Source organism: Heptranchias perlo, chromosome 15 (genome assembly GCF_035084215.1).
Source record: "Heptranchias perlo isolate sHepPer1 chromosome 15, sHepPer1.hap1, whole genome shotgun sequence".
Lineage (NCBI taxonomy): Eukaryota > Metazoa > Chordata > Chondrichthyes > Hexanchiformes > Hexanchidae > Heptranchias > Heptranchias perlo.
Window position 1 is genome coordinate 34,829,502 of NC_090339.1, and position 26,561 is coordinate 34,856,062.

At 42.8% G+C, this 26,561-nt stretch overlaps 1 protein-coding gene across 2 annotated transcripts in view; it reads right to left on the reverse strand.

Annotated features, from left to right (window-relative positions):
* LOC137332993 (disks large homolog 3-like) overlaps nt 1–26,561 on the reverse strand; it is a 97,990-nt gene that overhangs the window by 40,876 nt on the left and 30,553 nt on the right. The window contains exons 1-2 of one of the 2 annotated variants that reach the window (XM_067997057.1): nt 9,561–10,051; nt 500–614 (exon numbers count right to left, since the gene is read on the reverse strand). In XM_067997057.1, the coding sequence (XP_067853158.1) occupies nt 500–570 (71 nt within the window). In that variant the 5' untranslated portion in view covers nt 571–614; nt 9,561–10,051. Of the gene's footprint in view, nt 1–499; nt 615–9,560; nt 10,052–26,561 lie in introns of those variants that run through there. The other variant, XM_067997056.1, reaches the window with a different exon arrangement.

The following is a 26,561-nucleotide window of genomic DNA, read 5'->3' on the forward strand; positions in this document are numbered from 1 at the left end:
TTAAAAATCTGCTCTTGTAGAACACAGATTTCTCAGTTCAAGAAACTCAAACTGACAAACTCAAAATCACCGGACATGACAAAGAATCAGACTGCAGCCATGCTGCTACTGCATTCCTCAAGTATTCCAACAGTTCAGATTTAGCTTCCACTTCAGGAGACTGTCAGTGTAAGCTGATAAATTAGTTGAGAATCCACTGAAAAGTGTTTAGATTCAAGAGAACGGTTGTTTAATAATAAAATAATATTTTCATTTATATAACACCTGATCACATCCAAACAACTCAAAGCACTGACAACAAATTACTTTTAAATGCAGTGCCCGTTATTACGGTGATAAGTGCAGCAATCTGTGCCAGCAACAACTCAAACAAGATTAAATGACCAGTTTGCCTGTTTTTTGATTAAATTACTGGTTACTGTAGCACCTCTTATTAACTGGGATCTTTAAGTATATCCAAGGGAAATGAACGATCTCCCCACCTGTATACTGAACTTACCGGACGTAAAGGGAACGTTTCTCACTGGTCCGCAGGGAGCCGGATCCGGAGCTCATACTGCTATTCATCATCTGTTCCCGAAGATCGTGGATTTTAGACTCAAAGCGGCTATACTCTGCATGAAAAATGAAAGAATTAAGGTCTTGTAGCAGAACTGAAGCAACGTGAATAGATTGACACAATGGGCCAAGAAGCGGGATGTTGACATAGGTTACCCACATTCCCTTTGGGACCGAGTTCCCAATCTCAGTCACGCAGGCAACTAGGAAAGGTAAACAGAAAATAAAGATGCTTTTATATTGCACGAGTGACGCCAGCTCGCAACATGTACAACTGGCTGGAGCCCAAAAGTAAACTTGCCGGTATCTGCTAAAGCTAGTGATTATGATCTTTCAAGCTGTCAGCATTAGCGAATCTTAGCAAATTTACTTTTGGGCTGTGGTGTCTGTGAGAGATCCGCACATCAGGTGCCAGCGCCATTAGTGCAGCTTTCATGCAATATAAAACCATCTTAAGCTAAAACATGGTTGGGGTTATGGGCCTGGTCACTAAGATCAATATTGGAACCACGGTTCTCCCCACCTGCCATGCATGGAGCACTGTTTGCCTCCACCCTAGATCAACCCTTTAGCTGTTTTATTCATGGCAGCAATTGGGGGATAGCTACATATTGTCTGTGACTCAGCAGTCCAGACTGTAAACTCACAGCAAACAGCTTTCCAGTCAGTTTGCAACATGTGGATTCTGTAATGTGCAGTTAAACTAAACATACAAGTTAATGACTCACTGAGACTGAAGCAAGAAATTTACTACCATTGCATACACCTCCAAAGATATGGGACATCTCTGGAATACCAGTGCTGTAGAAACCTGGAAGAATTTGAGTTGATATCAAAGGGGCATTTTCATTCAACAGTGAAGTGTATTAGCCATCAACAAAACAAACACTGAACTCAGTCATTACTAAACTTATACAGTCACATAAGCATAATCAGTGCAACAGATAGGAATTAGATTTCAGCATCAACTCCTGACACCACCAGGAAGTGTGCATAAGACTATTTTAAAAGATTGACAGATGTAGGGAATCGACAGCAGGTGTTGCAACCAGAAAAATCTAACTATAAAAGTTTCATGATGGTTTCACATACTTCCCTTTTACTCTCCCCTCAAATTTAAGATTCTCATCTATGTGATTAGATCTCTCCAAGGTTTCGCATCGCCCGATCTCTGTAACCTCATCTGTTACTTTGACTCCAGCCTTGTGCATCCCTTTCTCTCACTTTGGTAACGGTCACTTCAGCTGCCTAGAACCCATCCTCTGGAATTCCCTCCCTAAATCCCTCTGCCTCTCCGTCTCCGTTTCCATCTCCCTCTCCTCCTTAAGACCCTACTTAAAACCCGCTTCTTTGATGAAGCTCTCAAACTCCTCACTTCTGCCTCTACCAGGTGATAGGGGGACTTGCTGAGCCTCTTATCTGGGAGCAAGTTATCCAGAGTGCAACAGGGGCACAAAAACAGAAAATCTCGTGCCCACATGCACTGTTATACAAATGAGTCACCTAGGGGCTCGGTGGCGGATCGTGTGAAGTGCCATAAGAATCAAGGAAACTTGGGGCTTTAAAAGGTGCACAAGTGGCATAAATCGCTTCCATCCAAGTTTCCTCATTTCAAATCAAACCTACGGTGTTCCAGCACCGTAAGTACACTGGAAACAGCAAGAAAATTCATTCCCATGCTTTTATCACCATGTGGCTGGAATCTCCAACACTTTCCTTGCTGGCTTCCCTGCATGCAGGGATGCCATAGTCACAATATTACTCTGGTTAATAGAACATTGATTCTGATCCTCTAGCCCCTCATCACATTCCACCCAATAGACCTAGTGCCCAGTTTGAGAAGTGTTGATTTGTAAGAGTAGATTTTATAAATGTGTGTTCTGGTGTGATGCTTTGTCCATCCATCAGGAGTGCATATCAGGAATTTGGGCAAGAAGTCAACCATCCATTCATAAAATCTACCCTGTATTGTTGGACAGATTGTGTCAGAATGAATCAAACCCTCTTGGCACTGTGGGCTCGTAGGTGGTTGTATACCTGTGAGCAGGGATCGGCAGATTTCATAAACTCAAGTCACTTGGGTCCTTCTGGCAGTCTGATTAGATTCATAAATTATTTCCAAAAGCTCCTGCTGATGGCCAGGCAGCTGAAATAGGCCGAACAGGCAGGAATTTATTCTTTAGCCACCAGTAGAGATACATTGGCCGGAGAGGGAGAGGCAACACCAGATCCTAACACAGTAGCTTATTCTTATTTACCAACTGGAACAGTTGTTGGGGGCAGGAAGTTAAGTCAGCTTTTAAGGAAATCTCAATTGGATAGTCTCAGTAATTTCATGCAAAGGCAACATTATTTTGCTAGAATCAAACTATTAACCGGGGTCGGTGGGGGGGTGGAATTTAAGTATTTATTTTTTTCCTACTGGTCTCTCCCTACCCCAGCACAGGGGCTTACAACTCCCCCCGGCACACAGTCCACAAACCCCCTAATACATGGCCCCTTCCCTCCTTGTATAACACTTATTACCCTCTTCAGTATACAGCCCTCTATTCCTGCCCTTTCCGTACGTGGCTTTGTGATTACCTAGTATCATTTTGCCACTCATTAGTTTTTGTTACATTTGTTTACATGCAGTTCCAAGAAATTCACTGTATGTGAAGGACTTTTGAGGTGCATCGGAGAAACATGATAAGGTGCTATATAAATGCAATCCTCTCTTTCTGGCTTTTGCACCATGCAGATCTTTTAAGGCCGTGATATTGTTTTAGTAAAGAAAATTCACATCAGAGGTACACAATTCAGCAAAATTAATGATCATTCAAAGAAACATTACACAAGCAGAGCCAACCCTTGTACAGTTTTATGGCACTGTAGCTACTCAAACCCATCAGCTCCGGTACCACAGCTAGCCAAACCGTGTAACAATCAGCTCCGGCACCACAGCTAGCCAAATCGTGTAACAATCAGCTCCGGCACCACAGCTAGCCAAACCGTGTAACAATCAGCTCCGGCACCACAGCTAGCCAAACCATGTAACAATCAGCTCCGGCACCACAGCTAGCCAAACCATGTAACAATCAGCTCCGGTACCACAGCTAGCCAAACCATGTAACAATCAGCTCCGGTACCACAGCTAGCCAAACCATGTAACAATCAGCTCCGGCACCACAGCTAGCCAAACCGTGTAACAATCAGCTCCGGCACCACAGCTAGCCAAATCGTGTAACAATCAGCTCCGGCACCACAGCTAGCCAAATCGTGTAACAATCAGCTCCGGTACCACAGCTAGCCAAACCGTGTAACAATCAGCTCCGGTACCACAGCTAGCCAAACCATGTAACAATCAGCTCCGGTACCACAGCTAGCCAAACCGTGTAACAATCAGCTCCGGCACCACAGCTAGCCAAACCGTGTAACAATCAGCTCCGGTACCACAGCTAGCCAAACCGTGTAACAATCAGCTCCGGCACCACAGCTAGCCAAACCGTGTAACAATCAGCTCCGGCACCACAGCTAGCCAAACCGTGTAACAATCAGCTCCGGTACCACAGCTAGCCAAACCGTGTAACAATCAGCTCCGGTACCACAGCTAGCCAAACCGTGTAACAATCAGCTCCGGCACCACAGCTAGCCAAACCGTGTAACAATCAGCTCCGGCACCACAGCTAGCCAAACCGTGTAACAATCAGCTCCGGCACCACAGCTAGCCAAACCATGTAAGAATCAGCTCCGGTACCACAGCTAGCCAAACCGTGTAACAATCAGCTCCGGCACCACAGTTAGCAGTTTTTTCTACCATTGTTGTTGTTGAAGGTGTTAATCTAATCAGTCTGCTCCCAATTTTGTTATGTAACAAAGTTGCTTAAATAATAAACTTTTATTTTCCATGTAAATTGGTGCTAACCAAAGGCAGAAGATGACCTTAATCTGGGTTTATAGTAGAGAAAGCAATCAGCGTGCCATATCTCCTCACTGTTGGTATGAGACAGGGGTTTCAAGATTTCAAACTTCATTTATCAGCACCTGTGAGAGGAGCTTTCACCAGCCCTTCGCCCAGGATCATTTGTTTTGGGAATGTTTACAGACACACCTTTGTCTGTTTCTGAGCAAGCACCCAGATATTGAAATGTCCACATTTAACTAGGGATACAGCATTTTACAGTCAGCCCTTGGACTAATCTGAGCTCTCTGGATACACCTTTACCATTAAGGTGAAATTTGAACATTGTGCAAATACAAGGGAAAGTTCCCTGTCAGATGCTGGAAAGCTAAGAGGCCAAACACTGGAGCTGGAGCTGTTACCATTTCATCCACCATTATATCTCTAAACACACCAACAGCAGCTATACATTACCCTGAATGTATTTCCTGCATGATGAACATAATAAGAAGATGCAATGTATGTATGATAGCAAGGAGTGTGTTATAGTCAATATCCAAGACATCACAAAGAACATAAAAAAAGTCAGCAACTGAATCCTAGCAGCAGCATCCTTAAAACACAGCAAGAGTGATAACTGAATATATAACACAGCACGAGTTATAATCAAGAACATTATAACAGAGCAAGAGTCATAACTGAGAGCCTTATAACACAGCAAAAGGTCATAACAGAGCTATTTAACACAGCGAGTTATAACGGAGAGCTTTACAATGAAGATTATAATAGAGCCGTATAACACAACAGAGGTTATAACTGAGAACATATACCGCAGCTAGTTATAATAGAGCATTATACCACAGAGAGTTATAACTAAGGACCATATAACACAGCAAGGATAACAGTGAGGGTGTCATTTTTTTTACAGAAAGGATTTGGAAGAGCTACATTTAAATGTTGGGTTTTAAAGTAAAAGTTTATTCACAAAACTTTTTTTAAAAAGATGAAAGATAGTTAATATTCTAACGGTGTAGGCGTTGGAGTTGTTGCCCCAAAGAATGAAAAGAATAAGCATTTTGTTAGCCTGTTTCAGTAGTCGACAAACTCCTCACACCCCAGGCACTCCGCAGGGGTTGGTCTGGCTTAAGCCTTCCCCTCTGGATGTAAACAGAGAGACAAACATAGGAATAGGAACATTCACTTACAGTCAGGTTTTTTTTGTAAAAAATGGAAAGCTGCTAGGGCATGCTTTCAACAAATTAGGAAGATTAAAACGCAGGAGAATAGTTAGAAGTTAATTTGTTTATGTCAAGCAAGACAATGGGCAGCCTTTAAGAAGGAGACGGCTCAGGTACAGTCTAGGTACATTCACACAAGGGAGAAAGGTAGGGCAGTTAAAGCTGGAGCTCCCTGGATGACAAATGAGATAGAGTAAGATGAAGCAGAAAAAAAGGGCATATGACAGATGTTAGGTTGATAACACAAGTGAGAATCAGACTGAATATAGAAAGTTCAGAGGGGAAGCGAAGAAGGAAATAAGAGGGGCAAAGAGAGAGAGTATGAGAATAGACTGGTGGCAACATAAAATGGAATTCAAAAGTCTTCTATAGGCATGTAAACAGTAAATGGGTAGTAAGAGGAGGGATGGGGCCAATCAGGGACCAAAAACGAGATCTACTCATGGAGGCAGAGGGCATGGCCGAGGTACTAAATGAGTACTTTGCATTTGCCTTACCGGGGAAGAAGATGCTGTCAGAGTCTCAGTAAAGGAAGATGTAGTTGAGATACTGGATGGGCTAAAAATTGATAAAGGAGGTACTAGAAAGGCTAGCTGTACTTAAAGTAGATAAGTCACCCATTCCGGATGGGATGCATCCTAGGTTGCTGAGGGAAGGAAGGGTCGAAATTGCAGAGCTACTGGCTGTAGTCTTCCAAACATCCGTAGATACGGGTGGGGGGGGGGGGGTGGCGCCAGAGGACTGGAGAATTGCAAATGTTACACCCTTGTTCAAAAAAGGGTTTAAGGATAAACCCAAGGAACTACAGGCCAGTCAGTTTAACCTCAGTGGCGGGGAAACTTTTAGAAAAGATAATCCGGTACAGAATTACGTCACTTGGACAAGTGTGGATTGATTAGGGATTTGTTAAAGGCAAATTGTGTTCAACTAACTTGATAGTTTTTTTAAGAGATAACAGAGAGGGTTGACGTGGTGTATATGGACTTTCAAAAATGGCGTTTGATAAAGTGCTGCATAATAGGCTCGTCATCAAGACTGAAGCCCATGGAATAAAGGGGGCAGTAGCAGCACGGATACAAAATTGGGTAAGTAACAGGAAACAGAGCGTAGTGGTGAACGGTTGATTTTTGGACTGGAGGGAGGTGTACAGTAGTGTTCCCCAGGGGTCGGTACTAGGACCACTGCTTTTCTTGAAAGATCTTAATGACTTGGGTGTACAGGGCACAATTTCCAAATCTGCAGATAACACAAAACTTGGAAGTGTAGTGAACAGTGAGGAGGATAGTGATAAACTCCAAGAGGATATAGACAGGCTGGTGGAATGGGCAGACATGTGGCAGATGAAATTTAACGCAGAAAAATGCAAAGTGATAGATTTCGGTAGGAAGAATGAGGAGAGGCAATATAAAGAGATGGCACAATTCTAAAAGGGGTACAGGAACAGGGAGATCAGGGGGTATATGTGCAGGGCAGGTTGCAAAAGTGGTTAAAAAAGCATACGGGATTCTGGGCTTTATAAATAGAGGCATAAGGGTACAAAAGCGAGGAAGTCTTGATGAATAAAATACTGGTTCGACCACAACTGGAGTACTGTGTCCAGTTCTGGGCACTGTACTTTAGGAAAGATGTAAAGGCCTTAGAGAGGGTGCAGAAGAGATTTACTAGAATGATTCCAGGGATGAGGGACTTTAGTTACATGGATAGACTGGAGAAGCTGGGGTTGTTCTCCTTGAAACAGAGAAGATTGAGAGGAAATTTGATAGAGGTATTTAAAATCATGAAGGGTCTAGAGGGAATAGATAGAGAGAAACTATTCCCATTGGCAGAAGTGTCAAGAACCAAAGGACATAGATTTAAAGTGATTGGCAAAAGAACCAAAGGTGACATGAGGAAAAACTTATTTTAAAAAAACGCAGCGAGTGGTTAGGATCTGGAACGCACTGCTGGGTTTTGGGGGGGGGGGGGGGGGGGGGAGGGTGGTGGTGGTGGTGGCAGATTCAATTGTAGTTTTCAAAAGAGAACTGGATAAGTACTTGAAATGAAAACATTTGCAGGGCTACGGGGATAGGGTGGGTGAGTGGGACTAGCTAGATTGCTCTTGCATAGAGCCGGCACAGACTCGATGCGCCGAATGGCGTCCTTCCTTGCTATAACCTTTCTATGATTCTATGCCAACCCACCAATGTGGGAAAGCGGATTCATTAGTTCATATTATTACTTGAAGACAAGTTGTACATATTGAACTACGCAAGTCAGATTACAGCTATTGCTCTGTACATTCACTTGCGGGGAATTAAAACAGCTCAACAATCCTGCTTTAGCATGGTCTTATCAAGTGTTTTTTCAGTCCGCCTTCAAAAACATTGGAGAGGTGCATGTGGAGAAGATACAAATATCCAGTTCAGATCACAAGGATGGAGTACTTTTACACACCTGGATTACATTAGCCTATAATTAGATATTGGACAGTATGGGCACACCCCTAAATTAAGACCCTCAGATCACTTACAGGAGTAACTAGCAAAAAAAACCAAGGAAAGACCTGAATTAATAACAGAGGGTTATGACAGAGCGCTTAATAGAATGAGTTAAAATAAAGCACCTTGTAGCACATTGAGAGTCATCACTGAGAAACTTATATGGCACAGCAAAAGTTATAAGAGAACATTTTAACACAGTAAGGGTTATATGAAGCATAACATGAAGGTTTTAATTGAGAACCTCAATGTTGGTGGGGCAAAACAGATAAAAATAGTTTCTTATTTGTACATTTAAAACTGGGTACAAGAGTATTTTTTTTGGTTTAGATTTGGAAGAGATACAATTTAAAACACAAATTATCAAAATGACTCAGGATTATCTGAAGATAAAAATCTAGGCCCTGAAATCACACTTAATGTGTTCATCCAAAATTCCATTCTCCACCAATTTAACAAAGCTGTTAACCTCTTCAAAATAAATTCTTAATACTACCGCTAAAAAGCAGGGAGAGGAATTTCAGGTGAGGTATTTGTAAATTAGTATCCTAGAGCACAATTTCAGGGCCCTAGATTTGAATAATGAAATATTCTCACACCCTGGCTGCACTATAGTCATTAGTGAACAGTATTATAGTCATGATTCATGATCTGTAATAAATCAACAACACGGTGAAAAAATGGCAACATGTAAACAGCAACAGGCATGTATGGTGTCCATTCAATCTACTCTTCAGTGACCCCTCGCTCTCACGAGATGACAGTTATTTTCTTTTCTTGGGATGTGAGTGGGGATTTTTTTATTTTCGCACCAGGTCACACGGCATGAAGACAGGTAGGTGCTGCTCTGAGAAGTGCACGAGTGCCCAAGGTGACTCTCTCTCTCTCCATTTCTGTACTTGCAGTAGAGTGGCGGCCGCTCTCTGCTCTGAACCCTGCGATGAGACAAGGGAGACCGGCCGACTAACGCAATCGGACTGGAGGCTCACGGTTCCGTGACGCATTGGAGAATCACTACACTGTCCCATGGAACAGAGTTTCTAGTGGGAGGGGGAGTCACGTATGAAGTTTGACTAAAATTTGATAAAGGATTCAAAACGATTTATGGCTCAATTAAACCATTCATTGAAGACAGACTGTATGTTAGGTACACGTTAGGTATTCAAATCTAGAGACCATGTAACAATTCTGGAATAAATGACACGTCTTCAAGTCCCATCTGTGGTTTGCCGAGTCTGCAGTACCACCGACACCTCCTAATACATGGTGTGGTGCTCAGTCCCTTTCAGGAGGTAAATCCCTAAAACAAAGGCCCCACCAGCTGCTACATTTCTGGAAAAAAAGGATCCTCACCCTCCATACTGCACCCCCCCCCCCCCCCCATAGGATTAATGAAAAAGCACCCACCTCTCCGTGTGTCAGCAAGCTGTGGTTACTGTGAAACTGTCTGCAAGTTTGAATTGCAATGATACAGCAGCATGGGATAATGAAGAGTCTCCCACATCCACGCACACACCAGCCCAGAGCTGGATTGGGCTCCCAGGTCTTACGATCACTTCCTCTTCCCTCCCCCCTCCTGCCTGCAGGCTGATGGAATTTGAGCTGCTCAGAGAAGGATAAAAGCTTGCTGTTTGCGACTTTGCACTGGCCTCCCTAAGCTTGCAGTGACGCAAACACTTCTCAGAACAGGTCTTAAGGACTTTGTCTGATTGCAGACAAAGTACAGCTGAATGGCTGTGCAGCCCCTGCTCAGAGGAGAGGGAGAAGCTCAATATTCCCAGCTTCTGCTCTCTCAGTCCAATATGAGCAATCTCTCTACATGATCTGGCTGGTTGAAATCCTCTTCACAGTGCAGGTTAGGTGAACTAGGCGAGGTCACAACAGTGAATCATTAACCTTCCTGCTCGGCAAGGTTTAAACCGGTTTGTGAAAATCAAAGAGTGGGACACAACCTGGCTTGACACAGCCAGCCAATAGAGACTGTGCCATGTGATTTATTATCATAGGTAGCCCCGCCTACAACTCAGCATGAGTCAGTCTCTGTCTCCCTCTGGCTCTTAGAACTGAAACAGTTCACTGTGGTTGTACCAATATCACATTGGTACCTACGATTTAAATAGTCTGGTGGATCCCCCTCTCAAGAACACAAAAGAATATCCTATCCAGCAGCACTGCATCGCTGGGGTGTGAATTTTAGAGCCTGGAGAGCTCTGTATAGGTGTGCTAACAGACACACAGAGAGTTCCATTCCCAGATGGTTAAATTGAAATGTTTTGAGAATGCAGGTGCTAACGACTGTACTTTCAAAACATCTAAATGGGATTTGTTTCAGTTTATGAAGAACCCAGAAGATCCAACGGTGTGGCTCTGCACTTCTTAAACAAGGTTTGACACCACACCAGAGTCATACTCAATGTGGATTCAAGCTGAACTGGTTTGAGACAGCTGCCTTCCCCAGGACTCTCACACCTCTGTGCTCTGGAGTCAGGCCAGTACACACAAATCTGGAGTTACACTGCCACTTTTGTGTTGCTGCAAAGCAGACAACCATGCAGAAACAGCAGCAAAACTGCTCAAACTGCAGCTGGTGGTTTGCCTGAAATTGGTCCGTATAATTGTTGCAAACTATTACATACAATTACAAAAGGAGGAATTTTAACACTGCCCGCTTGGCGGAAACCAGGCAGGGGCATTTAAAATCGCCTGTGGGACTCATCAGTCAACATCCAACAATGATCCCGCAGGCTCCGATTTTAACCTGCTCCTCTGAGCAGACAACAAACATACCTGCTGGAAACCGGCGAGGACTTTTTAAAAAGTCCATGCCAAAGTTTATACTCCACATGAGCCTCTTCCCACTCTGCCCCTGTAGGTTGGGCTCTGATGACCTTATTGGGAACTGACTGTTATTTTAATCGTGGCCCTGAGTGGGGAAGTGGTTGTGGCTTTCCCACTAGACCAAACTAGTTGAACGAGGAGTCAGGGTCAGAAGAGGCCCAAAAAGGTAAGTCTTTTTACTTTAAAAAAAACTTTCGATGTGGGGCTAGGAGGAGCCTTCGAGCCCCACAAGGAAAGTTTTGTCTCCCCCACAATCGATTTACACGAATGCTGGGGACCGTTCCTTCGCTCCTCTTGCTGGCCGATATTATGCTACCGTCTGTCGGACATCTGCTGCTTCCAGCCAGTTTTGGGCGGGAAACTGGCCAGGACATGCAGATGAGGCCTGGGAATTTAAATCTCCTGGGTCTCATGCAGCCGAGGTCAGGGTGGTTTGCCACCTACCTCGGCCCCCGCCCGCCCAATTCCTATTTTGAATTAAAGTCGGAGCTATAGAATCTACAGCAAAGAAACAGGCCATTTGGCCCTTGCCAATGTTTATACTCCACGTAAGCCTCTTCCCAGTCTGCCCCTATATCCCTCTATTCCGTTCTCCCTCATATATGCATCGAGTCTCCCTTCAAATGCACAAATGCTATCTGCTTCAAGCGCTCCGTGTCAGCCAGTTCCACATTCTCACCACTTTGTGTCTAAAGAAATTCCTCCTAAATTCTTTATTTCATCTGTTAGTGGCTATCTTATATTTATGCACCCTTGTTCTGGACTCAACCACAAGTGGAAATAGTTTCTCCACATCCACCCAATGGAACCCCTTCATAATTTTAAAGACCTCAATCAGATCGCCTACTAGTCTTCCAGAGAAAAGAACCTCAGCTTGACAGTTGCATCCTCTCAGTTCTGGTAACATCCTTGTAAAGCTTTTGTGCACTTTCTACAGTGCTTCAATATCCATTTTGTAGTATGGAGACCAGAACTGCACATAGTACTCCAAGTGTGGTCCAACAAAGGTTCTATATAAATTTAACATTACCTTCCTAGTTTTGTATTCTATTCTTCTATTGTTTTGTACTTTGTATTCTATTCAGTGGTAGCACTCTTGCCTATGAGTCAGAAGATTGTTAGTTCAAGCCCCACTCCAGAATAGTGAGCACATAATCTAGGCTGACACTTCAGTGCAGTACAGAGGAAGTACCGCAGTGTCAGAGGTGCCGTCCTTCAGATGAGACTTTCATCTTGTCTGGCTAGGATCCGGTAAAGAACTTTCATCATACTAAGTAGCACGCAATTCAAGGCCTGAGTCAGAGTTCTGGTGAGTGGAACCAATCACCACTGGGTTCAGAAAACTCTGTAGGCTTGAGTGAGTCAGTGTTTAATATTTCATCTCCCAGGTGGGCGTTACTAGTTCACACTGTTTCACTTGCACCAAAACTCACATCAACGGTTACAGCCTGGTTCTACTTGTTCAGAGGAATTGACTCGTAGGCACATACAATAACTAGAGCGGAGATTTGAGCATACAGGAATAACCAAAGAAAGGTTTTATAATAAACAATGAATAGCAGCTTTTTGGTCCAAAAGACAAGTGGCAGTGTCATTCAAATCTACTCTATGAGTAGTGGAACGGACCAAGCTGAGAGTGCATCAAAGCTGCAGGAGTGAGAAGCTCAACTACCATTTACTGCTAAATGCCCCAGAGTCAAGCTAAGGGCAGAACTCAACCTAAAAAACAAAATCTAAAATGAAAAAAGGCCAATTGGCTCATTGACTCTGGTGTATTCTGATTTGCTCCTTTCAACAGAACTTACGCAATCTGCATTGCCATGGACTCTTCATAGGAATCTGAGAGAGAGGTGAACAACCACAGGGAACAATGTTCAAGAAGGTAAAACATGGTACTACCTCTCTGATCCTGAAGATAATTGAAGGAAACTTCTAGACTGTCTATCTAACATTAAAATTTGCAGCCTGACCCTGACTGTTCACATACCACACATTAGACACCTCCACAGTTCTAGCTGGGCAGGAACTATCATGTTCCACAGAATATTTGATCATCTTTATCTGTACATATCCTTACATACCTCAATCCCCAACCAAATATCATCTGGCTCTTTTTAAATGTGTTAATTTTTAATTCTACGAGCTGCTTTAACTGGAATTCTGTTCCATACATTCACTGTTTGTCGAGGAAAAATCATTTCTTCTAAGCTTAGAGTTTCCGATTAGCGAAGTTCACAAATGGTCACTTAATGTGCACATACCAGATTCCTGTGTGTTATTTTTATGCAGAGGTTAACAAATTTCAAATAAACACCTGTGTAAAAATAGTGCACATAGGGACATAGTACAAATGCATTAGGCAGTCAGACGTGAACTTTGCTGATTGGGTATTCTGTCTCTAGGGTCACACAATGCAGTTCTGGTGTAGTGGCACCAGAACCGCTGTGCAACAGGTGCTGTGTGAACACATGGAGCAAGCGGATGACCTCATGCCATAATGCCACATCAATTCATTTAAATAACTATGCAGTACATCTGGTGCTCAGTGCACAACATGCAGGGAGCACCACAGAGTCAGGAGGTGTATTATCAGTGTCAACAGCTCTAAAACCATGGAAAAGAACAAGCAGGATGACAGCAACAGGTATCTGAATGCTACATGATCACACAATCACAAAAGTTGGCTGGTAGCCTGGGCACTTGGATGTACACATCTTCTCTTGCATTCCTCTTACTAATATATATGTCTCTTCTATATTTACTTGCATATAATGTGAGAAAGATCCAAACTGGAGCAGGGTTCAGCAATTATAAGCCCAAGAGTCCCAAGGAAGATGCCACCCTGGTCATCTTTGCATATAAGAATATGGAGGAAGCAGGTGAATGTGAAGCTACAGGCCTACCCCAAGCTCATGGGTAGTACTATTCAGCTCTTATGTCTTCTTTACTTTGTCACACACAACCAATGTTGGTAGTTTGCAATGCAAACTTTCCTTGAATATATATCTTGGAGTCAGCATTCTAAGTTTTGTTTTTTTTCTCTCTGGGAAAGCAGCCTGGCAGCATTGCACGTGGCCCAGAATTAAACAGCACCTCCCAGCACCCTGTGTCCCCATCTCCAACATTTTCAAGCTCCACATCACATCCTAGATTATAATTAGTAAGTTTGAGAAGGGCATACTGGATGAGTCACAGTAAACAGTATACAAAACCCTGGTTAGACCGCACCTGGAGCATTGTGAGCAGTTCTGGGCACCGCACCTTCGGAAGGACATATTGGCCTTGGAGGGAGTGCAGCGTAGGTTTACTAGAATGATACCCGGACTTCAAGGGTTAAGTTACGAGGAGAGATTACACAAATTGGGGTTGTATTCTCTAGAGTTTAGAAAGTTAAGGGGTGATCTGATCGAAGTTTATAAGATATTAAGGGGAACGGATAGGGTGGATAGAGAGAAACTATTTCCACTGGTTGGGAATTCTGGGAGTAGGGGGCACAATCTAAAAATTAGAGCCAGACCTTTCAGGAGCGAGATTAGAAAACATTTCTACACACAAAGAGTGGTAGAAGTTTGGAACTCTCTTCCACAAACGGCAATTAATACTAGCTCAATTGCCAAATTTAAATCTGAGATAGATAGCTTTTTGGCAATCAAAGGTATTAAGGGATATGGGCCAAAGGCGGGTATATGGAGCTAGATCACAGATCAGCCATGATCTTATCAAATGGCGGAGCAGGCACGAGGGACTGAATGGCCTACTCCTGTTCCTATGTTCCTAGGAGCGAGTGATAGTAGCCAAGGAAGAGCAGCAACCTGATGCCTGAGTGGCAACATGGCTGCCATCAATGACAAATCCAAAATGTGTCTTATTTAATATCATAGATTCTTTACTCTATATCTCCAATGGCATTGCTCCTGGTAAATTGGAGGGACTCAGATATTGTCTGGCTGTGTCTGTGTTTCCCCAATGTGTCTAATATCGCTTTATGTCTCCCTGTTTCCTTGATGTATTTCTTTTTTAGAGTTGATCTGTCTTTATTCTAATGCTTTAGAATAATCTGTCCTCTCTTCTGTCTGTTTTTGCCCTATCTGTCTTTGTGGTCTATCTGATTGTGTCTATATGTGTTTTTGGTAGTTGCCCAATTTCCTCTGAGAATCTGTACTTCTGTCTGTGATATCTGCTCTGATTTTTATGGCAAAGATCTCTCTCCTGGGCAGTGATCTTTCTGGTGCCTGAAATGGATAGTAAGGCTGATCCGTCTGATGGCTGAAGAGCTTGGTATAGTTAAATTGAGAGAGTACCGTGGCATGGCTAGTGGGGCTGAAGAAAAAGGAGGCCTGATATAGATTTAACCAAAAATTGCCTCATGAAACACTCAAATGTTCATTGGAAACTGCATAAACAATGTGATACCAAGTTTCAAAAAGGGAGACAAAGCTGATCCATGTAATTACAGACCAGTAGGGAAAATTTTGGAATTTTTAATTAAAGATAAAATTATTAAATAGCTAAATGGAGAGAAAATTATTAGAAGCAGCCAACATGGATTTCAGAAAGGAAGATTGTGCTAGATAAACATGATGGAATTCTTTGAGGATGTGACGTATTGTGGAGGGGGGAAATGCGGTGAATGTGGTGTACAGGAACTTCAGAAAGCCTATAACAAGGTACCACACAGGAGACTATTAGAGAAGATTAAGGGGTAAGGAATTATGGAGGTTGCAAATTGGATTAAGAACTGGTTAGAAGGGAGGAAACAAAGAGTAGGCATTAAGGGCAGCTTTTCAGAGTAATTGTAGGTGGGTAATAGGGTTCTGTTCACTGTGTACATCAATGATTTGGATATAGGGCTAGAGGGAGTGATGTCCAAACTTGCAGATGATACTAAAATAGAAGGCATAGTAAATAATTCTGAGGATCAAAGGAAGCTGCAAACGGATATTGATAAGATGGTGGAACAGCAATAATGAGACCGATAGAATTCAACGTCAGTAAATGTGAGGTGGTATATTTTGGTAAATAAAATAAAAGTTGTATACTTTGAATCGGGGAAAGCTGGGTGATGTGGAAGAGTGGAGGGATTTGGAACACCCCCTTCCCCCTTTCAGGTTTACAAGACATTAAGAGCAGCACCTCAAGTGGATTAAAAAAAACTAATGGCATACTGGATTTTATGGCAAGAGGTTTAGAATATAAAAAGGTCAAGATATAATGGTGAGTCTATATAAAACTTTAGAAAGACCACAGTTGGAGTAGTGTGTGCAGTTTTAAGCTCCAGACCGTAGGAAGTATGTTGACGCAATAGAAAGAGTGCAGCACAGACTCACTAGGATGCTGCCTGATATGAGGAAATACAAGTACGAAGAAAGACTTGAAAAATTGGGGCTGTTTTCTTTAGAACTGAGGTGATTAGAGGGTGATTTGATCAAGGCGTTTAAAATTATGAAGGGATATGACAGAGTAGGTAAAAACAGACTATTTCGAGTGATTGACCAAGGGGACATAGATATAAGATTTAATGTAAGAGATTTAAGACAGAGAGCATGAGAAATGTTTTATACAAAGGGTTGTGAGGCTGTGGAATGCACTACCAGAGTTAGTGATCGAAGCAGAGACCATGTCAAGATTTAAGAATAGGTTAGATAGGTGGTTGAAGAAAAGGGGAATAAGGACTTTGGGAACTGAATGGACAACGTAGGATTAGGAAGACTGCTAATGTGGACGATAAACACCAGTATGGACTGGTTGGGCTGAATAGCCCATTTCCATGTTGTTATTTCTGTGTAATTTTAATATAAAAAATCCTTAAGCCCCAGAAATGGTTTGGAAGACAGATTTTTTTTAAAACTAAGTATATACAATCAAAATAAGGTGCTTAATTTGATTAATTAAAAAAAGTCCATTCTCAATAAACAACCTCTTTTCTCAGCACCATGACCGCAGGTATTGCTAATCACATGTTCTGTGTTTTACAGGTGTTGTCTGAACAGTTTGTAACAGAAAATAACATTTCTTGATAAATAGAATCACTTGCCTTGAGAATTCAATGTCCAGTTTCTTTGAAAGTCTTATGGAAAAAGCAAAAAAATTCATAAATCTTCACTGGATGAGGGCACACACTCTTCTCCCTTCAACTGCTGTTGATGCACAGATTGTATGTCGGGAAATTCTGCAAACAGCTTTCTCAGAAGGCACACATTGCATGCTGCAAACTGCCCATCCCCTCCCCCCCCCCCCAAATTTCCTGCTGCATGGGCCCAACAGCATAGAATATGTATGGAAACAAGATGCAAATGAGAATTCAATCTCTAATTTCTTTAATAAAAGCAAAAAAACTCCTGAAATCCTCAAGATGAGATGACAAACCCTTCTGCCCTTTAGCTCTTTAGCATCCAATGTAGCTCTGGTGGCAGTGCGAGCTAAAGAATATTTTTTTTGTTGCCAGAGCCTGTGTAATCACTCACAGAGAAAAGGACTACACAGGTGGAGGGGAAAACCTTAATTTAAATGTATTTTTACTGGTTAGCATGGAAGATGCCTGCACGTCTATGCTGTGACAGATCTCTTGCAGCAAAACTCCATCCATAATCCACCGGGACTCCCTGGTGGAAGCTGGTAAGGCCTCCTCCTATATTTAAATTACCTGAGGCCTGGTGAGAGGCGCATCTCTGTGACAGGTGGATGACCTGTCCTGCCAGAGATGCGCCCCAGTTCCATCAAAGTAGAAAATATTTATGCCACTTTAATTTGCTTATTGCAAATAGAATAGACATCTAACCTTGGGTTGAATCAGCCACAGTAATCTTGTGGAGGCAGGATGTTTGCTTTGTCCTAAAAATAATCAATTAGAGTAAAGGTACTTGGAGGCAGCAAAATTGGGGTTCAGCTGACTCTGGATGTGAGTGTGCCTGTTCCGGGAACTCAGAGGCCTGCAAGGCAGCACTTCTTAAAATGTTGCACTTCACCATTAAAGGGGAGATTATGGTAATGGCAGAAAAGCTGGATAAATGTTCAGAATGGTGCAGAGGAGAAATGTGGGCAAACTGCTCCTCCTGAAGAGTTGGAGATCCTGGTATAGGAAGTACATGAAAGTAGGGTGGCCCTATTTGGGGCTGAACACCACAGTAAAAACTCAGGTATAAGCTGCACTGAGAGAGGTTGCTTATGGGATCACTTAGTTCTGTCTATAGCATGGTGCTTCTGTTGTTTTCAGTGCAGCTGGAGAGTTAGCTTTTAAAATCATACATGCAGAATTCGATGGATTGTCTTCTGAAAATCCAACTGAAGCAATGGATAGGCCTAATTCACTAATTTGGCAATGTCCTTACAGCAGCAGTAGCAAACTTTAGCTTCACCACTGGGCTGAATGCCAAAGCTGGTATATTTTTTCAGAGGATACATCACAATCCCCATAAAGGTTATGGTCATACACCTCCCTGGTCTATATTGATAGTGTCTGTATTTAATGTTTCACAACTAGAATCATAGAAAGGTTACAGCACGGAAGGAGGCCATTCGGCCCATCAAGTCCGTGCCAGCTTTATGCAAGAGCAATCCAGCTAGTCCACTCCCCCGCCCTATTCCTGTAGTCCTGCAATTTTTTTCCTTTCAAGTACTTATCCAGTTCCCTTTTAAAGGCCATGATTGAATCTGCCTCCACCACCCCCTCTGGTAGTGCATTCCAGATCCTAATCACTCGCTGCGTAAAAAAGTTTTTCCTTATGTCAGCTTTGGTTCTGCTGTAATACCTGTTGTATTTACACAATTATTGTGTCTAACCTTTGATTCCACACTTCATATTTCTTAACGACTCTCCTCTGCTATGTATACAAATCAGTTGGAATGAAAGTAGTGATAATCATTTATAATGATTTCGAGGAAGGAATTGTGTCCAAATTTGCAAACAATATTAAATTAGCAGTGGCAAATAACGAATATCAATGTGCACAAATTCAAAAGGATCTTGTTAAGCTCAATCAATGGGTGAAGAGATGGCAAATCAATTTAGTACAGGGAAATGTAAGGTTATGAGATTTGGCAGAGGAAAGGCTGGCATGGATTAAGTGCTAAATAGGAATGTATTTGAAGTATCAGACTAGGAAAGAGATCTTGGGGTTTTAGTGGCCAGGTCACTAAAACCATCAGCACACTACTCCCAGGCTGTTAAAAAGCAAACAGAATGTTGGGAATTATACAAGGGTATAACATATAAATCCAGAGAGGTCATTCTAAAATTATATTTCTCCCCGGTGAGACCACTTCTGGAGTCCGGCGTGCAGTTTTGGGTTCCCTATTTCAAAAAGGATATTTGGTTATTGGAGGGGTACAGAGAAGGGCTACACGGTTGATTCCAGAACTTAAGGGAATGATGTATGAAGAAAGATTGACTACACTGGGTCTTTTCTCTCTTGAAATGAGAAGACTGAGAGGAGATATGATAAAAGCATTTAAAATTAGAAAAGGTTTGTATAAACTGGATCAATGTAAGCTTTTCTCTCATGCACTGAGTTTAAGCACAAGGGGTCATATTTACAAATTAAGGACAACAAAAGAAAAGAGGGAAAATGGGTGGTAAGTGTGTGGAACAGATTGCAAGCATTGGTGATAGAACAAGAAACCTCAATAGGTTTCAAGAAGGAACTAAATAGGTTCTTGCCAACAAATGGGATTCAGGGTTATTAGAAATGTACCTAGGGAATACTGTGGATAGATGGGCTGAAGGTCTCCTGCCTGAAACTGTTACTATATCACCCAGAAACTGGTCTTTAATTAACTGTCAGCCTTGCTCTGTTCTTGGCTCTCTCTGCAGTAACATGTTCTCATTAGTTATTGATTCATTATCATATATTCAGACTGCGTGCCACTTGTCACACACTGTGTATTACAAGATCTTTAAGAATCCTTTTTTGCTGTACTGGCAGGTCCGAGACATTCAGCAATATTACTGCAGTAAGAAGCAACATTAATCCTTTCAGTACATAACACCATTGCAAATTTCTTACACAAATGCACGTTGTCATGGCAATGGAGGTTGGAAGTCTGACCTCAGGAAAATAGCAGGGAGACTTAACCTGCTGCTGTGCGTTTCCAAGCAGCCAGCTGAAGAGTAGCAAGCTGAGCACAGGCAATCCGTTACCCATCCTCGCAGCTGCAGATACTGCGTGACCTTGGAACAGCAGGGGGATTGAGGAGAAAAACAAAGGAAATCAGACACCCACAGAGGAGTGACTTGACAAGTTCCTGAATGAGGAGGACATTGTGACATAACAGAGATGCGAGAATTTGATAGATTTGCCTAATGATGTGTCGTGTGCAACATAGGCTCCTGAAGCTTGCTTGATTGCATTACAGAGTTAGGGGAGGAATTTTCCACAGTTTTTTTCTGAAATTGGCCACAAGTTTTTTCCTTTTTTTTGTCTACCCAGCACTTAGTATCGCTTGTGGTTGGATAGAGCAGTGTACAAGGTTGCAACACCGGGTGGGTGGGGGTAAGCATTTATAGACATAATGGTCTTATCTTACCTATGAACATACGAAAAAATAGGCAAGAGAAACAGGTAACTTTGTTTCTATTGGCTACTGAGGGCAGAGATCCTGCTGACTTCCTGCTGGTCCAACTTGAAGATAACTCTTAAAAATATAATCTGGAGTGTAATTGTTACAATATACTTGCTCCCATCAGGGGGCCCTCTAGTGTTCAATTTACAAAATGCAAGTACCATACATCGCCACAGGTAGGCGAAGGAAGCACACTGTAAATGCCCACTTCAGTGCTTGTCTCTGAGAGACTTTTAGGAGAGAATTCTGCAACTTTCCCTTCTGGATGAGAAACAAGTTTAGGGACTGATCATGGAGAGTTCTGCAATTAGTTTATTCCCCTAAGATAGAAACAGAGATAATCTCTTCCTGTGTATGCAATAACATTTTTGGTGCTAATACTTTTAAGAAAGTAAGGGATAAGGATACATGAAAACATCCAGAAAAAATAAGTCATCAGGAAGTGGAGACTAGTCCAGAGGAGAGCAGGGCAGTTAATGTAGTAAATGCTGGAGGAAAACAGGTTTATCTGTGGCCACCATGATTCCTGGGAGATTAATGATCCTGTGGAGGATCAACTTGTTGGACATGACCATGCAGTGGTGTAGTAGCAATTTTAGAATGGGAGCTACTGTGCATCATGCAGGAGATTTATTTCCTAGTGGAGATCAGTGTCTTGCTCCCACAATTTATTTGGCGTATCTTCCAGAATTTTGGAATGCACTTTTAATAAATGCATACTTTACAATATGCAAAAATACACCATACAATTAAAACAAAAAAAAGATTCTCCTGATGTTCTAGTGAGTAACTGAGGCGTATAGACCCAGAAAGCTTCAGGTTCAATTTCTGGTCTGTGTTGAGTTAACTAATCTCAGCTAGGATGGCACTTGGGATACTGAAATGGACCTCAGTGGGCCTACATTAAAAAAGGGAGAATTCTGGCTCTTAGTTACTATTCAGTGACCCCGGCTGGAAGTTCACATGTGTGTACATTAGGTGAGGAAATGATTGGGGGTCGGTTTTGATACCTTCTGCAGTGGAATAGCCTGCCAATGCTTACTGTAATGCTCATATGTAAAGAATGGCCTAGTGGGGGTTGACCAAAATCTGTGGAACTGTATTGAAGTAAATGTCAATGCTTTCAGGTGAAGAGGGAAGAATTTAAAAACAAATTTCAATGTTACAATGCAGTTTAAGTGCCGTCAGAATGCATGTGAAAGCTGAGCCCATGTCTGTGATGATATCACCAAGGGGTAGCAGGTAGAACAGGGGGACAAGGATAGATCCTTCGGGTGGTGGGGGGGTGGTCTCTGGAATAATTGTGCGAGGGAGGGAAGAGAAGCTATTGCATGTGCTTTTCTACGATTGTATAGGTAAGACAGGAACCAAGCAAGAGTAGTCCCACTGAGCTGGATGACAGAGGAGAGGCATTGGAGGAGGATGGTGTCGATGGCTGTTTCAAAGCCTGCAGAGAGGTCAAGGATAAGGAGGGATAATGCACCATGGTTACAGAGAATGTTATTTATGACTTTGCTAGGTACTTCAGTGCTATGGCAGGGGCGAAAGCCTGTTTGGAGGGATTCAAATAGGAAATTTGCGACCTGATTGGAGAGGTTCAAATAGGAAATTTGCGGGAAAGATGGGCATAGATATGGGAGGCAACAACATGCTCAAGGACCTTGGTTAGACCACACTTGGAGTATCGTTCACAGTTCTGGTCTCCATATTATAGAAAGGATATAGAGGCATTGGAGAGGATACAAAAAAGATTCACAAGGATGATACCAGAAGTGAGAGAAACTTCTTATTAGGAAAGGCTGAACAGGCTGAGATGCTTTTCTCTGGAAAAAAGACTGAGGGGTGACCTTTTAGACTTTAAGATAGTGATGGGGTTTGATAGGGTGGACGTAGAGAAAATGTTTCCACTTATGGGGGAGTCCAAATCTAGAAGTCATAAGTATAAAATAGTCGCTAATAAATCCAATAAGGAATTCAGGAGAAACTTCTTTACCCAAAGAGTGGTAGGAATGTGGAACTTGCAACCACAAGGAATAGTTGAGGCAAATAGCATGGATGCATTTAAAGGGGAAGCTAGATAAGCATATGAGGGAGAAAGGAATAGAATGGTATCCTGATAGGGTTAAGTGAAGTAGGGAGGGAGGAGGCTCATGTGGAGCATAAACGCCGGCAAAGACCAATTAGTCTGAGTGGCCTTTTTATGTACTGTAGTTTCGATGTAACTCGATGTGACTTTGAAAAGGAAAGGGAGATTGGAGCGGGGGCAGTAATTTACAAGGGTAGAGGGGTCAAGGGTGTTTTTTTTTTAAGTGAGGGTGATGAAGGTGATTTCGAAGTGAGGAGCCTGTACCTGAGAAGGTAAACATTTATTATATCAACTAGCATGGGGGCTAGGAAGAGAAGTTGGATGGTCAGTGGTTCAGTGACAATGGGGTCAAGAGAGCAGGAGGCGAGTCTCATTGAGATGAGCTCATAGAGGGCATATGGGGGCATGGGAGAGAAACTAGAAAAATGTGCAGGTTCAGGGCTAGTGCAGGGAGGAGGAGGGTAGCAATAGAGGCAGCTGAACAAATAGTTTCAAATTTAGTGATGAAGAAGTCCATAAGCTCCTCATATTTGTTGTTGGAGATGAGTGGAGAGGGGTTTAAAGGAGAAGACTGGTAGTGGAGAAATGAAGCTAGGGATCTCTTGTTCTCCTGGATGATCCTGGGGTTGCGTAGTACTTGTGATCCAGCCAGATCTGGGGATGGATGGATGGCTAAACAAGTTGTGTGCCAGATGTGTTCAAGTCTGTGTCCTGTGGACTTTGTGGCCATATCAAGGGTAATGATCAGGAGGTGAGAGAGTAAGGGTATTACTAGTGACAGGGCCATCAAAGGTGAAGGTGAGGGTGTGGGTAAGCAGATCAATAACTACAGTAGTATTGTAGAGAATGGAGGGCCAAAGGCTAGGCAGTTGGAAGTTTGAAAGTGCAGTTGCAAGCGACTTGGGGAAGAGTTTTCTCCAGGGATGGACAGAGAAGGAAGTATGGTTGGAAGGGAATAGGATGATCTGTGTGGTGAGCGATACAAGGAAGTGGTTGGAAATAGTCTCGGTTATTGACAAGACTATGGGAGTAGAGAGCCCACAGGCGATGACGAGGTTGACGGAGTGGTCGTGAATATGGGTAGGAAAGTGTATACAGAGGTTTAGACAATGAATATTTTAGAGAGGTGAGAGGTGTGGAGCCAGGTGAGGTGCTTGAAGGAGGAGAAGGTGCCAGAGAAGTAGGGGGAAAGACCAATGTGTGACTTAGTGAGAAGAGCCGTACCATGGTTTGGATGGGCAACTGGTAAAAAGTATAGCCAGGCAGAGAGGCTTTGGTAATGGGCAAGATTCACCATCTGTGAGCTAAATTTCAGTCAAAGCCAGAATATCAAATGAATCATACATAACAAGGTTGTGGATGGCAGGGCCTTGTTGATGAGTGAATGAACGTTCTGGAGGGAAATATGGAGAGGGGCTGTGATTGATCCACTGGGCAGAGTCCAAGGGGGTAGGGTGGGTGGAGAAGGAGGTTAGCTCCCAGTGGGTGTGTTGGTGGGAAAGCTGTCGAGAGAGAAGGGTGGGCAGTTGAGGTTAATCCTTGTAAGGAGGCCACGACACGTGCCTTGATGGCCCTTTGGAGAGGGACAGAGAGTAGCTTATTCAAGGGAGGAATTGAAGCCTGGAACGGTGGAAGGAGAATAGGAATATAAAGGAATAGTAATGGGTTGGGGTAGGTGTTGGGGGGGGGTGGGGGTGGTAAGTACCTAAGAGGGGAGAAATGGAAGTGGCATGACTGGGCAACAGGAAAAAGGAAGAGACAGGAGAGAGGGCAAAGAAAAATAGAAGTAATAGGATCTTATCTGCAACCTGACCTTCAAGTAGATTTACATATTATTTCAATAATAGAGCAATTACACCTTCTAGCCTAAAAAACATACGCCTATGTCCTATATAAATTGAGTGTTACATGGTACAATGTTCACCACTATAAAACAGCATCTTATTTGGCTAAGATCAAGTGTGTTCCTATTCGGGCTTATTTGGATCTGAGCGGATTGGAACGCTGGCTGTGACCTCGTGCTCGCAAAGTGCGGACTTTGCTGCGGTTGGTCGATTCGTGCGCTGGCTCCGCCCCTAAATTTGCATGGGGACCACATCAATACTGCAATGGCAGTGAAGGGCACCCGGCCATGGTGTGCCAAACACCGTCAGGGTGACGGTAAAGACAGTTGAAAGCGTTACGCCGATGGATCGTGCGTTTTTCGTGAGACGAGTTTTGGTCGAGTGCTGTGGATTCAAAGCAACAGACATCTTCTGCCTACAGGATTTCCCTCGAAGCGGATACTTTGACGTCACCTTTAAGACCATTGCTGGATGCCAGAAGCTTCTTCAGGTCTTTGAGGAGAAGGGGAGCGAAGGACCGCTGGCCATTCTCACTGTGGAGCCGCTCTTCACCCTCCCAATGCAGAGGAAGCGGAAGCTGATTGTACACATGTACAACCCACACGTCCCGGTCGTCGATGTGCTGACGTTCCTCGCCAGATACGTCAACGGGGCGGAGAACAGCGTTGACGTCACCGACCAGTTCGGGATCTGGACCAGCAAGAGGGAGGTCACGGCAACGTTGAGAGTGGACGCCCACGGCAACATCCTCCACCCCCCTTCGAGCTTCACCATCGGAGGAAGTCGAGGGTACATCATGTACGTGGGGCAACCCAGAGCAATAACACAGGGGATCTGCTATACACTAAGCCACTGAAAGGATTTGGGAAGAAGTTTCTGACGTGTGCACTCAGACACAATGAAGTAACCATTTTTGATTTGTTCCTGGGAAATTTGAGCCAATTTGGATTTTTCTGTGATGGACACTGTACATGCACGATAAACGCATGCTAGATGCAAAACTTTATATAAGCACACATACGCAACTATTCCTCTTATTTCAAAAGTTGCTTCATTCAAATTATGTTAATTAATTTTTTTGAGCAGAAATGCCTTTGAATTAACAGGAGTACATATTCATGTATCGCCCATGGCTTTGTTTATAGATAAAAATGAAAAATACAGTGGGGTTGAATTTCCGCAGGGGATCTCCCAATCGTCAATCATAACTTCACATAAACTGCGTTTCTCTGCGTTTTCCACGGATCTTCCACTGAAGTTACGGCAGATGATCGGGAGAACCCCCATGGAAATTTAACCCCCATGGAAATTTTATCCCAAAGTGCATAACTAGCACTTGATAAAACAAATTATTTCCCTCACATACCACAGTTAAATAAATAAATCTGTGTATACTAGCATGCTGCAGTTGAATAAATTAATCTTTGAATATAGTCAATTACATTATTTTCCTGTCAAAGTTACTTCAGGTAAAATTCAAAAGTTCATGCTGTACTATTCTTTTGACATTTCACACAAAGAAAAATCACCATTACCTTAGTCCTAATAATGGCTTCCAGGCATTTAGCACTATCAGATCTGAGGCCTTTTCTATAGCCAGATAAGTTCCACCCAAACTTATAAGCAGCAAGTCCTGACACACACTGAATTGTCAGTCTTGCTGTGACTCAACAAAAAGAAGTCCTCCTGTGTTATGTGCTCCCCAACTCCAGAATGAGCTGGTGTTTGATGGATTCAGAAGAGCGGCTTCTTCTAATTGACAATGGCACATTCCGGGAATTCTAATCTATAAAAAGTGTTTTGAACAATTTTATTGGTTCACCTTTTCCTCCTTGCTTGTTATTTTATTAGTTGCTAATTACTGACTGCCCATTCTTGATTGGTAGTTTCCATTCCTGATTGCTACTTCACCATCATGATATTCCAGATATGTTGTTATCTTGTAAATGACATTTTAGCCAATCAACTGCAAGTGTGACACATGCTTTGCACATTCAGGTGTGACACAGGTTTGTGGTGCCTGAGGTGTGCTGAACACATGACTTTATATAAAGAGAGATTTACATAATTTGAAGTTACCAA